A 15233-nucleotide genomic window follows, 5' to 3' on the forward strand; every position below is an offset into this window, starting at 1 on the left:
TAATCTGCGGTCTTTAACAATCCTTCTTTTCCCAATGAGCCTTCCTGCTGAAGGTCTTGGGCCATACACAGCTATCCTGTCGGTGTAGCCATATAAATGGAAACCTCTGTCTAATTCTTTCTGTACTTCATAAATCTTATTACTCATGAAATTAGACCATTCTTGAGCCAGAGCACCTGGATCATCAAGTGATAAATAAGTATCTCCTGTATACCTGTTATATTCAGGGATACTACTCCAATCATGGATAAGGACTAAAATGTGTGCTGGCTGAGCTTCCATATAATAACTAGTGTCCCAAACTGGAAGAGTACTCCAGATTTCTATCTTCATATAATTAAGTCCTCCAATTTGTGCGGCTGCTTCTTGGATGACATTAGGAAATAAACTGATGTAATTTGCAGAAGTAATGGTTAATTTGCTAATAAACCCTGTTTCTAGCATTTCAGATAACCATAAGGGATCACAGATTACTGGGTCTTCTGTCTCTGTGTTGATAAGTAATCCCGGGTAGGGATTAAATCTATCTCTTGTTCTTTCATAAACTCTGTCTGAATTTCCAAAGCTCTCATACCATTTAGCTTTGTGAGATAACCATATTTCACCTGTCATGTCTTCTGTTCTGATAAATGCTGTAGAGACCATTAGTTTAAAAAGATACATCCATCTATCATAAGAACTTGTTATAGCTTTATGAGTTAATATATTCTATTGGATTTCAGGGGGTAAGGTTCTAATAGCGAGTCTCGTTTTTTGCTGAATCTTAGGGTGGAGCTTTGAAAAACTTGTTCCCATAAGATAGCTTTTTAAAGACTGTAGTTCTGTCTTTGTGGAGCTTGAATCTCCATCCTCCTTGCCAGGGAGTTGACAACCGAGTGCTTCAATAAATGCCCCGGTGCTAACAAGATGTAATTCCAAAGCCTGAAGGGTCATTTGGAATAAAGGTTTCTGTTTGAGGGTGAAGGCTGCCTGTAAATTATCAAGTAGTAGTTTAATATGAAAAGGAAGGTCTGTAAATTCTCCGTCTTGAAACATAAGATTACTGTCCAGCACTTTTTGCAAAATTACACTTTTATTACCACATGAATACATTGCCTCTGCTAGCAACGTATCCTGAAGGGATATTGTCTCTATCGAGACGCCTTCATGCATATCCGAAATTTTGACTGAGGGCTTTCGGAAACCTCTGGGTTGCACCGTTGGTGCCTTGCCCTTGTCTTTCTGAGAGAATCTTTTACTCATGGTAGTCTGCAATTGGGTTTTGGGAAAAGGATTATGTTTGGAACAAATATTTTCTGTCAAAACTTCTTTCAAAATTCTTTTGCCTCTGTCTTTCTGTGAAATTCTTTTGCAATATTTTACAAGAAAAACATTTATAAAACAAACAACATTTATAAAACAAACTTTTCTTTGTACACTTTTGTGCTCTTGCTGAGTAGCAACAGTATTAGAGTAGATATGATGGGATCTGTCAAGGTAAGTGAGATTCAGAATGTTTCTTAAATCTAGTATGATTCTATCTTCGTAAAGTCTTTAATTAATAGGACAATCTATCAGGGGATTAATTCTATCTATAGGGAGATTAAATCTATCATTATTCAAGAGATTACCACAATTAATATTTTCTTTAATGTTTAATAAAGAAGAGTCTGTCAAAGATTCTTTTATTAAAATATCTGTTATATGAATATTTAAAAATGCTATAAAGGGTGTACATTTGTCATTTAGTACTTCTATCAGTCTATCAATATGTCTGTCATTATTATTAAAAGAAATAATAATTTTACCATCTATATTTTGTGTGGGGGCAATAGTCTCAAATTGCCATCTGTCAGTCCATATACTATTAGTCCATGCATATTGATTACAAAAGATTGTATTCATATTTCCGTCTTTTATGAGTTCTTCTGTAGATTGGACTTTATGTAAGAAAGGAGAATAAAAATATATCTCTGTCTCTTTGTCTTGTTTATCTTTCTTTTTGTCATTTTCTGTCAATTGATTAACAAGTAGCATTTCTGCCTTTAAAGATGATAAACTTCTTTCAGTTCTATAGATTCCTCTATCGTTGATATCTGTTAAAATAGTAACCTTTTTGAAAGAGTGTATTTCTTTCAAGACAGGTGGTACAATGAATTTAAAGAATATATCTTTTTCCAATATATTAGTTTTAATTCTTTCGTCTGTCACTAAAAAGGGATAAACTAAAGTCATAAAAGGAGTTCCTGAATCTGTCAAAGCAATTTTTGTCAAAGAAAACTGTTTAGTAATTTCGGTATGCCATCTTTGGAGAATTACTCTGTCAATTAAACTTAAGAAATTCTGTCTATTAAATTTATTATTATTGTTTGAAACATTAATATCTATAACTTCTTTATCTGTAGGAGGATCAAAGGGGTCTATCATGGAATTAGAAAATTCTTTTACAATATTATGTTCATTTATGTCCGTCGGATTTTCTTCTTTAATTTCTTGGTTTATTTTACCCTTTTCTTTCTTGTCTTTTTCTTTCTCTTTCTTTCGGCATTCTGTAACATGGTGTCCATATTTCCTACACCTAATGCAAGCAATAGGTATTTCTATAGAGTCTTTCAATTTTAATAAATATTCTATTTTGTCTTTATGGTGATTCGGTAGATTTTCTATCAGTTTTATTATTATGTCTTTTTGTTTTCTTTTTCTTTATTAATCTTAAGTGGATTGGTTGATTTTAACTCTTTCTTTACTTGATCTATCTCTTTTTGACTAACATTAAATATTTCCATTAAGTCATTTATAATATCTTTCTCAAATTCTAATTTACTGATTTGTTTAATAATTATATTATGTCTGTCACATTGTTTTTTAGTATGTCCATATCTTTTGCATTTATGACAAATAGTGTTATTAACATGTCTATCAGTTTTCTCATTATCTGATAACTGTGTAGTATTTAAAACTGTTATATCTCTATTTATGTCTGTCTGTAAAGGTGTATTTAAAATTTTGATTTTTCTAGTTAATTCTGTCAAACTGTCATTTTGGGTTTCTATTATAGATCTTTCAATTAATTTTAGTCTTTCATCTATCATTTCTTTTAAACTATTACACTTTTTGTCTTTTACTTCCACTTTTACTATACTATCATTATTTTCTTTTTCTTTTAAATTACCACAATTATTTTTCCTACCTTTGTGGACTTTGACTTTTTCTCTTTCATGTCTCATCTTTTCTTCTATTTCTATCTTCCTACGTAGAGATTCTTTACTACTATTTGTTTTTGGTTTTTGCATGTCCTTTACTTTCCCTACATCTTTACTATTTTGTCTTTCATGTAATTCTTTCAAACTATCATCATAATTTCTAGGACTATCATCTTTCTTTATCATGTTTCTCTGTTTTACTATATCTTTTCCTATATCTAATCATTTACGTAGAGTTCCATCTTTTAATTCACAATTCTGTCTTTCAAACATTTCTTTCATCTCTTTTACCATTCCTTTTTTTATTATTTCTTTCTCATTATCTATCAACTTCTCATGTAGAGATTCTTTCTTGTCTGTCTCTATTAGGCTCTTTTGTCTATCTGTGTCTAGCTTTTTACATATAATTTGTACTAAACTAGAATCTTCTCTATTATTTTGCTTTTCCACCATTTCTTTTAGTCTGTCATTTTCTATAGTACTTCTATCTTTTATACGTGTTACTCTTTCCTTAATAGGGCCAGTTTCTTCGTCAACTAATCTGTTAGTTGCTTTTAATGTCTGTAAATTCTTATCTGCAACTTCTTTTGAATTACTATTTATAAACCAATTATCTGTCATATTTTCTGTAAAAGATGATCTATGATGGGGTTCAAATTCTATTTCTTTTCCAAAATGTGAATTTAAAGCTTTCATTCTTTCATAGAGGTCCAAAAAACTATCCTTTTTCTTTTCAACTGTAGTATCAACTGTAGTATATATAGCAGATCTGTCAATATTTTCCAAGGATTCCAATTTTCTATTAATTCTGTCTAAAAAACTATTATTGTGTTTATTAGTCTGTCGGTTGATTTTATCTCCTGTTAAATTACTCCAATTATTTGTATTATTATAGTTATAATTATCCATTTCACTGTCAGAATCAGAATCTGTTTCATATTCCATATCACTATTTGACCAATTATCATCTATATCTTTCATGCTATAACCTTCATCATAAACTATATCATCATAGTCCATGTTTCAAATTAGTGTGTGCCTAGCCTAAGTGTGAACAAGCAAACAGATGATGAGTTGATAAATGTATTTATTCTCTTTCTAAGCAATTAATAATTACTGGCGGAACTATTACTAACCACTGGTATCCTTGCTATCGGGACCACCTCCTCGGGAAACTCCATTACAGGACCACCCAAACACACGCCTGTCCGTTGGCTACAACAAAGGGGCTGACCAACGCAAAACTATGGTTTGCCAACGAGTCACTAGGCTGACCAACGCTAACAAGGAGCAAGTAGTGGCTATGTAGTAATATAAGTTTCTAGTAACTTCTTAATTGCAAAGAAATAAAACTCATACACCTACCATCCATGGCTCTGATACCATTGACTACCCAGGAGAGAGCACAGCAGTAATATAGAAGCATAAACAATGATGAAAGCTATCCACCATTAAAGAATGACAGAGTACTAGTTCATGACTTCTTCTTTTTCCACACAATGTGAATATCTGAACCCAGTTCTTCTTCTTTTATTAAATAAATAAAAATTATAAAAAAAACCCATTATTTAAATTTCCCAAAATAGAAATAAAGTATTAATTTTTTTATAAGAAAAAAAAAACCTCTAAACAGCTAAACTAAAAAACGCTAACATTAACATTAACATGAAATTTATACAAAGAAGTTAATCCAACGGGTGAAGTGTAAAAAGGAGCTGCAGATTTAGGCTTTTGGGTTCGGCACAAGTTACCAAAGTGTGGATTTAGGTGAATAGGAATCAAATAGACTAGGCTTGAAACTTGACAAGTTCTCAAATATCACATGTGGTGTTGTCCTAGTCTCAAAAGAAAATTAATCGTAGCAGGTGGCCTAAAAAAAAAAAAAAAAAAGACCGTATGAAGAAGATGGGTCTAGGATGGATCTTCAAGAAATTTTGTAGCAGTGCCAGCCCTCAACCTTTTTAGGAAGTCAGTAAGATACAAAAAGTAGGAAAAAAAAATTTGTGAAACTCGAGTACTATGAAGAACCTGGTGACTTATCTAGGAACTCGAGTTTACGAAACTTTAGTACTATTTAAAACTCAATTTTGTAAAACTAAAGTACTAAAAAAGTGATAAATTGCTAAATATTTCCGAAACAGTGCTAGTTTGTCACAATTATTATAAAAAAATTTTTGCAAACTACTAATGTGGTGAGTAGTTATTATAAAAGTAATATTAGAGGTGAGCCCAGATAAGAACTAGTAATAATTAGCCATAACAATAGTTTGTAAAAATATTATAAAATTGTTTATAGATATAACATTATTTCTTTTTTTATTTTTATTCTAGATTTCTCCATTAGAAATACTAAAATGTGTCGATTGAGTTACAAGCTAGGTTCTTGGCAACCCCTTCAATTACTCTAATTTGAATTGTACTATCTAATTTTTCTTAATATACACATCAAATTTTGTGATACTCTAATGTTATTTACTATATGATATATAAACTCATATTTTGTATATAATTTTTTTTTTTGAAGGATCATATATAATTTTCAAATATAAATAACTTGATATTTAAATATTTTATAGTTGAGATAATTATTAATATCTCTAATCATAGTAGTATAATTAACAATCTTGTTTAAGATAAACTTAATTATTAGGTTTGTAGATTAAAAAATAGACTCTCAATGTCCAAAATAAAAATTCTTTGTTCCGCATTTAATGTTTCACTTTATATTCCCCTAATTTTGTATGTCCTATGTCTAATTCAGTTACAAAGGAGACCTTTTCTTCATATATCGACACCCCAATGAGTTCCACTTCTAGAGTGAAAAAAATAGAGTGAAACTAATATTCGGGGTATAAAGGCTTGCGGTAATTATTAACAAGTTTTTTTTTCCCATATCCTCCCACCTTCAGTCACATGAGCTCTCGAGGGCTCGATCCAAATCTAAAAAATTATTTTTATGTATGTCTCACATCTTTCAGCTCAGTGAGAGTTTGAACCGCTTCCATCACATCGCTTATAATAACATAAGTACGCGTAGCATCATTTTCAACAGACCTCCATTGTACATATCTTTTTATACAGTTGCCAACAAATTGTTTATACATTAAATTGCTGCTTATATACACACTTACATCAGAGAGCTCATATAGAGAAGGAATTCCCATGGTACGACAGTTCTACACTTACAATGGATTGGGTTGGGTTGGGTGAGAAGTTTCTCAACCCGATAAGGTCGTGTTGAGTTATGAAAAACCCTCCAACCCTATGCATACCCCTACATGCTTCAATACTATGTCTTTCTTTGCCGCTCGTTCCTCAAGGCACCAGTGTAGCTATGCAACAACCATAGTAGTCATTTTTGGGTCAATATTTTACATGTTTTATTTATGGACCATCTTACATTCGATTTGATCATTTATCCCCATTTTGGCCGTCATTTCACGTTTGGTAGTTTGGCCATTATAATATAGGAGTAATATAATATCTAATTTAAAAAGATTGTGTCGTTTTAGACTTCTCTTTTTAAACCATTTAATCACCAAATGATGTTGTTTTAGAGTTTTTTTTTTACACAACTCTCAGTCTCCTTTTCAAGTGAAACGAAGTCGTTTAGGTTATTATTACTATGCAATTTTTTTTTCAACTCTTTTACTCTGTAATTTTCCAATTCTAAAATACACACACAGCCCAATCCCACCCAACAAACAGTATTTTTCCCTCTACCTAACCCTTCACTAAAATTCTAAAATACTTAGTTTATATTTGGTAACAATTTTTGTTTTCTATTTTCAAAAACTTGTTTTTCGGAATATAAAGAAAAAACAATTTTCTTGTATTTTTGAAATCAAAAACATGTTTGGTTAGTTGAAATTAAAAGGATAATTTTTTGAAGAATAAAAAAAGAAAATACTAAAATATGTAGTTACTAGGATTTGAACTCTAATGCTAACTCATTAAATGATATAGATTCATTAAATTAAATACATTTTTTCATTGAATTTTAAAAATTAGAAACTGAAAACAGCATTTTACATGTTTTCAGTTTCCTTCACAAATTGAATTTTGAGAACAATTTTTGTTTTCTATCTATTTTGGGTTGCCAAACAAGTTTTTTAGTCTCAAAAATAGAAAACTATTTTTGAAAACAGAAAATAAGGGGAAAAAATAGTTACCAAACATACCCTTATACTCGGCCTCTCCTCTCGCTCATCTCAGAACTCACTCTCATAGTCACGGTCTCACTCTCTCTCACCCTTTGAAAAAAAAAAAATCTTCTCACAGTTTCACACTTTCTAAGCCAATCAATCTCTCTCTCCTCTCAGTTCTCCACCGCAGAGCTATGTAGCTCTTTCTTTGGTAAACCCTAATCCCTAATTTTTTTGGTTTTTTCAGCTCACCGATCTACTTATTTGGTGATTCTAATTTATTTTTTTTTGGGGTTATTTTCTTGCAATTTCAGGGGCGTTTTAAGTGATTTAGCCTCATAAAGAACTAAATTTGAAAGGATCAAAGACTTCTAGGGTATTTTCTAAATCTATTTTTTATTTGTTTTGAGTTCACTAATGTTTGATTTTTTTTTTCTAGGGTTCAAATATTATAATTTTATTTCTTGATTATCCTATTGTTCCATTATTCTGCTATGATTTTAGTTGATTATGTCCTGCTATCGTGGTTTTCGGTGATTATCTTCTTGATGTGAGTTTAGCAATGAAAAAGCTAATGTTATTATTTTATTACCAAGCTAATGTGTCATTTTAGCATTAGGAAAGCTGCTTGAATGGTTGTTATCTACAGATAGTTATAGAACTTGGTGAATGGTTGTGTATATGTTGTAATTAAGTCAAAATGGACTCAAATGCTATTCTTTAGAGGCCTAAAAGACCAAAATTTAGAATAATAATTTTAAAAAAGTCTAGCCCAAATAACCGAACTAACCACACTGAACCGTTGAAATTAACCGCACCTTATGTAGACCAGTTTTACCCTTTAGAACTAGGGTGCGGTCATGCATTGGGTGAAACCGCACCCTCTAGGTGTGGTGCAAAAAACCTCTTTAAAACCGACCAAACCGAACCGTGTACAGCCCTACTTGGAGTTATGAATCAAAGGTTCTAGTCATGAACATGAACGGGTTGTTCGTGAATGGGTGATGTACGAAGAGTTCATAAATTCTAAAACTGTTGTAAGTCATACCAATAAGTTCAACTATTAGGTAGTGTCTATGGTCAAAGGTTTTGAACTAGGTTTATAAACTTCTCTTTTATAGTAAATTACCTTAATCAGGGTGGGTGGGTCATCATTGTAGTGGGTTTTTCTTTGAAGTTGTTCTACGTGTCTGTTTGGAATAACTTATTTAGTTGAAAATGAAAACTTTTTATTGAAAATATAGAAAAAATATTAAAAAAATAAGCTGAATAATATAGTGAGACCCATAATAGTATCAAAAAATGCAGTGGAACCCATGAATAGTATAAAAAATAATCTGAAAGTAGAGATAAGCTGAAAAATTCAACTCATCCCAAATGCACACATTTGTTTTTCACTTTGTTATCATATTCGCTATGTTATCTCTTCAATGCTTTCTTTGCTTGCTTTATAGATTTGATGACGGCTAGTTTCATTCATTAAATTGTCGTAATTGTAGCCACATGCTTGAATTAACCGGTTATAATCAGTTAATTCATTGCATAATCATTTTACTGTTTTAGGGTTGAAATTGTATAACATGGAGGAAAAATGGAGTTTGACAATACACAAAGTGCAGTTAATTTTAGGCGAAAACCACATTTTCGTCCTTACATTTTTATGCAATTTCACTTTGGTCCCTAACATTTTTTTTTTTCCCCACTGCTTTTAGTCCCTAAAATAAAAAAAGCGATCTCGTTTTTTGTCTTTATCACCAGTGCCCTAACGGCAAAATTTTAGGTGGCAAATGAAACACTCTATTAGCTGATGTGGCGATTAAAATATTATTAAAAAGATTATTTAACATTTTTATATGCCATGTCAGCATTTTAATTTCTTTAAAATGCCACATCAGAAATTTTTAAAAAAATTAAATTTAAACAAAAACCTTAAATCTAATTAATTTAAAATTTTAACTAAAATTTTCTTTCCTTAGTATTCATGTTCTTCAACTTGTCCTTCCTGTTCTTCACAGGCCAAACCCAGCAACCAAGAACTCAAACCCATATCAGAAGAACACAAACAAAAACAACAAGAAGAAAAAATTAAATTAAATACTAACAGGAAATTTTCATCATGTTCTTCTCAAATCCAAGAAGCAACCAAACCAATCTCTTAGCAAACCCCAAATCCAAATCCAAATCCAGCAACCAAACCCAATCTCCATCAAATCCAGAAAAACAAAAAATAAATCCAATAAACAAACCGGCCCAATTTCAAAAAACAATATACAAATCTATATGAAACGCATTTGAGAACAGAAAGAAAAAAAAAAACAAAACAAAACAAAATTAGAACCTAGAATACAGACACTAACCCCACAAACCCAGACACAGCACAGGCCGCCACAAACAACACAAAGCTCAGAGGAACCTTAGCCCGGGTCCGAAAATCCGGCGATACAGAAGCCAAAGAGTTCGAAACGAGAAAGAATCGGACGAGGTCGAGAAAGAGCTCAAAAGGGTAAGCAGGGGAATGGGGATAGGGCGAGGAGACGAGTGAGAGAGAAGCAGAGAAGAGGAGCTGTGAGAGGTGGAATGTGAAGAAAGTGAGGAGTGAAATGAGTGATGGAGCAAAAGAGAGTAACGGGTTTTTACTAGTGGAAGTGGTGGTGGGTCCGATCTGCCACCACAAGGTCCGATCTAGCACCTCTCTCCGCAAGGTCTCCACCTTCGACACCGTCGAAGATTTTTGGTGGTACCTTTCTAACCTTCCTCAATTCCCTGATTTATTCATGTTTTTGTGTCTATTACTATGATTCTTGATCTGGGCTCCTCTTCATCTTTGCCCTCTTTCGTTTTTTTATGTGTTTATGGGTTTGTTTCTGGGATTTATTTTTTGTTTTTCTGGATTGGATGGAGATTGGGTTTGGTTGCTGGATTTGGATTTGGGGTTTGCTAGATATTGGTTTGGTTGCTTCTTGGATTTGAGAAGAACCTGAAGAAAATTTCCTATTTGGTATTTAATTTAATCTTTTTTATTTTAGAGACTAAAAACAGTGAAAAAAAAAAGAAGTTAGGAACTAAAATGAAAATTGCATGAAAATTTAAGGACGAGCACGTGGTTTTCGCCTTAATTTTATCAAAAAAAAAAAAAAAAGTGTATGTTTGAATTTTGTTTGACAAAAGGGCTCCAAAACGTTAAAACGGAAGGAGTGGATTTCATTTTGGGTTTGTTTAGTGTGTGAAGAGGAATTTACGCTTCTATCCTAAAACAATTTTGATTAGAAGGAGAGTTTGTTTGAATTTGGTTTGACAAAACGACTCCAAAACGTTAAAACGGCAGGAGTGGACTTCATTCTGTTTTGGGTTTGTTTAGTGTGTGAAGATGAATTTACGCTTCTATCCTTAAAAACTTATGATTTAATTGGCGAAAGAGCTGGGACAGTTTCGACTATCTAATCTCTTTGTTTGCTTTAAGCCGTGTTTGTCAGAGAGTGAGAGTGAGTCTGTTCATTTTCACTCTAGTGCAGACTGCGGAATGCGGATTGAAATTTGAAAGAGAGACGGAGGGAAGCAGATCAATTGCCGGACCGGATACTTCGGCAGAAAGTCAGTGCCGATTGCAAACACTTCATTTGAGGAATTTGTGTTTGATTATCATACATTTATTCCCACTAATAACACCGAGAGAGAGAGAGAGAGAGAGAGAGAGAGAGAGAGAGGGAAAGGGACGAAATTCAAGGATTGCTTTACGAAGTGTCCCATTTTGTTCAAGGTTAGCATTCAAACCGTTCAATTTAATATTCTGATTTTGATCTTGATATTTATCGGCTATATTCTCATCTTTGGTATTTTCGATTGAAGGTTATTTTAAAAAACAATTGAAATATCTTATGATTGAACTTTCAGTCGTGTGTTAGCTCTTGAATCAGATTACTTATTTCACATTTGCCACTTAAAATTAGGGTTCCAAGTTAACTTAAACTAACATTTTGCAAAAATTGAAAAAAAAAATGCTAATTATTTTCAGTTTATTTACATTAACATATCACTTTGCTTTGCAGAAAATTAAAAAATAAGAATAGCCGTTTGGTTGAGATAGAATTTTGCTTGTGAAAATGGCAAGGCGAAGAGCCAAGAAAAGCGTTAAGAAAGTGGAGACGTCACCTGTGAATGATGAAAACGACGTCGTTGAAAATGAGGCCCAATTTGACAAAGAAGGTATGATTTTCCCTTGCCCCTTTGGTTATGTGCTTGCTGGCACAAGTTAGGCTTGGAGATGCTAACTCTTAAAAATTGCACTATATCGAGGCATTGTTCAAAATTATGTGTTAACTCTATCAAAAGAACGTATTAAGTTTCAACTCAAATTTTTGTGCCGGATCGTATGTGTGGATCAGACCTGCGTGTATTATGTGTAATACGCAATATGGTTTTCGTGTTTGGATGATACTTTTAAACTATGATGATGTTATTGCTATTTCTTAAAATGATATCCCCGTTAGCCAAGCATGCCGAATTCATTTGCTTTATTTGAAAATGGAGAAGCTTCCTTTTACTTCTGTTCTTTTTGGAACACCATGGTTTTGATTTTTTTCATTTTCTCTAGGAAACAATATTCTTATGTCTTGTCTATCTTACTTTACCAGCTAACCAGCTGTGTTTGCGTGTGTGTGTGTGTTTATTTGAATCATGAAATGAATGTAAGGACTCAATTTTTATTGAACTTTTGATTTATGGTGTGTAATTCATTGGAGTGATTTTAGAATTGTTTCTCAATTTGTTGCCTTTCTTTTATATTTTGTCTTTCTTTCCCTTTTTAAACAGTTGAGCGACAGAGTGGTGCTATTAGGGCTATTCGTGATGTGGAGATTGAGCATTTACTGACTGAATTGCGTTTGCTTCGCTCATATTTCAGCGAGGAACAACTACAAACCCCCACAATGCAATTTTTTAAAGAAAATCTTCCAAACCTTTCAGTTGTAGGAACTGAAGGAAACAAACAATTTGAAGTTCAATGGAATGATAAGGAAAGTAAGGTATCCATGAACCATGCTGATGAAAGAGACATACATTCTTCTCTTCTGCGCCAGTTGTCTATGGTTTATCCTGACTGCCCTGCTACTGTTGCATCTTTGGGTGGCTTTGAGTTTTCTAGCAAAGCAGGTATCAACAAATTTCTGATATTTTGATGAATAAAAATTGACATTTGAGTTTTTTATCATTGATTGTATCTCACAAGATTGCTTGATTGGTGGCAGTGAAAACAAGCTATCTAGGTGCTGGTAATCTGCAAATAAATGACTTTGTATGTTCTCTAGCTTTTTATGTTATTGCAAACAAGGGTTTCTGGATACAACTCTTCCTAACAAAAAAAAAATAAAGGATAGTCTCAACTTTCATTTGAGTTTGTTTAATTGCATTGAAATGTGCTTTTCTTTTGCACCTCATGTGATTAACTCATTAAAGCATGGTTTGAGCCAAAATCCAAAGACCCTTTGACACACACACACACACATACACTTCAGTCCCTTTCTCTTGTTATTCTGATTGAAATTTCCATTTTGTAGGTTTTGGAGGAGCCATCAGAAACTCAGATACTCGGGATGCAAGATGGTCTTCAAACTCCTGGGGTTTGTCTCTTCTTATTTATTTTTCATATTTAATTTTGTATGAAGCTTCAATCTTATTAAAATGTAACTAATCCAATGTCTTGGTAAGTTTTAGTTAGGAACCAAATTCTTGTTTCATTTCTTGAAACAAGTAGAAGGGAAAAAATGTTTACTGAATTGCACAATTCATCAATATGCTATAGTCCAACTTCAGGACCTTGAAGAAGTTTTCAGCTGATGCAAATAAGTGCCTACAATGACCAGTGCGCCCTAGATGCTCCAATGAATTTGTACATATGGGTAGATGGGCTTGCTTATCCTTTGACAAGCCCATCTAAGGATAAGCAATGCGCCTGCAATTCATTTGTTAAGAGAAAATATAAGCATAAGCAGCTAGTGATTGCAATTGAGTGAACCATAAAAGCATGCTAACTTTCAAGTTTGTTAGAAGAGTGCATATTAGCTAGGAGTGTCAAGGGTTTTGGAGAGGGAAGGAGGAGGAGGGGGGGGGGGGGGGGAAGACGGGAACAACTTATGGTTGATGACTTCCCTGATACTGTGAGATTTCTCATGGGAGGTGTTGGATGGTTATCAAACGGGCATGACTTGATGTGACATCTGAATCATATTTGCAGGTGAGTAGCCAAAGGCTGTCTGTTGGAATGACACCCAAAACATTGAGGCTGCCTAAGCCTGGTGAGATGCTTTTATCCGTACATGGCTCACCCCTTGGAGTCTACAAAGAAGACAATATGGAAGCCATACATGGTATGAAGAGTATCTATATCTTCTCTTGTTCATGTTGTCAACACTGCATTGAGGGGGCATGCTTGCTATATTGGGGTTTTTTTTTGTTTTTATTTTATTTTTTTTTTTATTTTATAAGTAGCTTGCTATGTTCATATTGTTTAGAAAGTGGAATACCAAATTCTCCTTGCTGTTTTACATCCTCTACTGTTATGGAGATTTGTTCCCCTTATAAATGTGAATTGAATGGGCTAATTTTATGCATTATAGGGGAAGAGTGTGTTCTTAAACTTTGATTATTATCTTAGTTTTGTTCTGATGTGTAAATTGAATCAATTGATGTGCAGAGTCAGAAGAGGATTGACTGGCTTCAATTTTACCATCAATGTGGTTCAAATAGATGCAAATACTTGCAGTTCCTAGTCCATTAGAATGTTTCTCTTTCACTGTACCAATGACTATTGTAAGCACTGAAATTGTTCTTATATTATAATGCACTGTTACCTTTGCAATGATATTCAAATTAAGAATACTTGAGCATTTCTTATTCGTATTGGTCTGTGTAATTCTTCTTCATTTGCTCTAATAATCACAATGGAACAAGCCTACTCCAATCCACTGATCATATAACGGGGTCCTGATGAGATTTGTCTATATTTGATGTTGAATTAGATTCAAGGTAGTATTTAAGTGGGTTTTCATATTATGTTTGCATGGCTTTGGGTTTATGAGATTCAGTATGCTCATGGTCCAATTTTCTGAGAATGTTATGTCTAAAATTCTGAATTCATGTTTACTTTTGGTTTGATTAAGAATATTTAGATTTCTATAAATGTGATAATTACATGTTCAGCTTATTCTTAAGAATCTTGTGGGACTTATTTATGTTGTTCAAAACTCTATAGTCTATACAATGAGAAATTATTCAATACAACAGGACTATCATGTAAGAGGTGTCTAGTATTCTTCTCACCCAAAAAACTACTGTCATCTGTTTCAAATTGAGTCAGGCCATTTTAACTTTTAAGAGTGGTCCACCCATAAAAACTTACCCACTCACCCAAACCCACTCAAAACTCAACGATCCACAACAACCATCATTTAACCCATATAATCGACCAAACAGATACTCACCCAAATTAAACACCCAGCTCTTCCATTTGCATTTTTTGCAACTTTCGGGCATGAAAAGCCTTGATTCCAACTCGTACCATGAAGTCACCATGTATAAATGAATTATTTTCAAATGAATGCGAAAGATTTGCTATTGAAAATTGAAATCAACAGTTACCAAGCATTTTGGACTTGAAAACTCTAGATTGCCCACAAATGCCATTAGTTGAATTTTTGCATAAATGAATCATTCTCAGACTCGGAATGATATGGGTCAATTGCATTCAAAACTAATACCATCCTTGTACTTTAATTTGAGTGTATTTGATCTGTAAACCTTCCAAAGACTTGTTCAAACTGAAAATTCAAGAATGATATTAACACTGACATCAAAGTTCAAGTGTGATATTTTAAGAAACCTCTTAAATAAATATATATACCCAAGATAGGGT

The 15233-nt window shown here is 33.0% G+C and overlaps 1 protein-coding gene across 3 annotated transcripts; it reads left to right on the top strand.

Moving 5' to 3' along the window:
• Window positions 1-9369: 9369 nt before the first annotated feature.
• LOC115950588 lies at window positions 9370-14293 on the top strand. 3 transcript variants are annotated; one of them, XM_031067791.1, is made up of 8 exons: window positions 9370-10064; window positions 10788-11084; window positions 11374-11530; window positions 12137-12475; window positions 12571-12617; window positions 12880-12942; window positions 13557-13689; window positions 14016-14293. In XM_031067791.1, exons 3-8 carry the CDS (start codon window positions 11428-11430, stop codon window positions 14030-14032), a joined length of 702 nt encoding a protein of 233 aa, XP_030923651.1. In that variant the 5' UTR covers window positions 9370-10064; window positions 10788-11084; window positions 11374-11427; the 3' UTR covers window positions 14033-14293. The 3 variants fall into 3 exon arrangements, with proteins under 3 accessions (XP_030923651.1, XP_030923652.1, XP_030923653.1); XM_031067792.1 differs by having other exon boundaries at window positions 10835-11084; XM_031067793.1 differs by having other exon boundaries at window positions 10840-11084.
• The last annotated feature ends 940 nt before the right edge of the window (window positions 14294-15233 follow it).

This window comes from Quercus lobata, chromosome 6, assembly GCF_001633185.2.
Source record: "Quercus lobata isolate SW786 chromosome 6, ValleyOak3.0 Primary Assembly, whole genome shotgun sequence".
NCBI classification, from domain to species: Eukaryota; Viridiplantae; Streptophyta; class Magnoliopsida; order Fagales; family Fagaceae; genus Quercus; species Quercus lobata.

Coding starts and splice junctions, on each gene's coding strand:
- LOC115950588 (XM_031067791.1), top strand. CDS start 11,428: ATGGCAAGGCGAAGAGCCAAGAAAAGCGTTAAGAAAGTGGAGACGTCA. Junction 12,618..12,879: donor ATCTGCAAATAAATGACTTT/GTATGTTCTCTA, acceptor TCCATTTTGTAG/GTTTTGGAGGAGCCATCAGA. Junction 12,943..13,556: donor ATGGTCTTCAAACTCCTGGG/GTTTGTCTCTTC, acceptor TCATATTTGCAG/GTGAGTAGCCAAAGGCTGTC.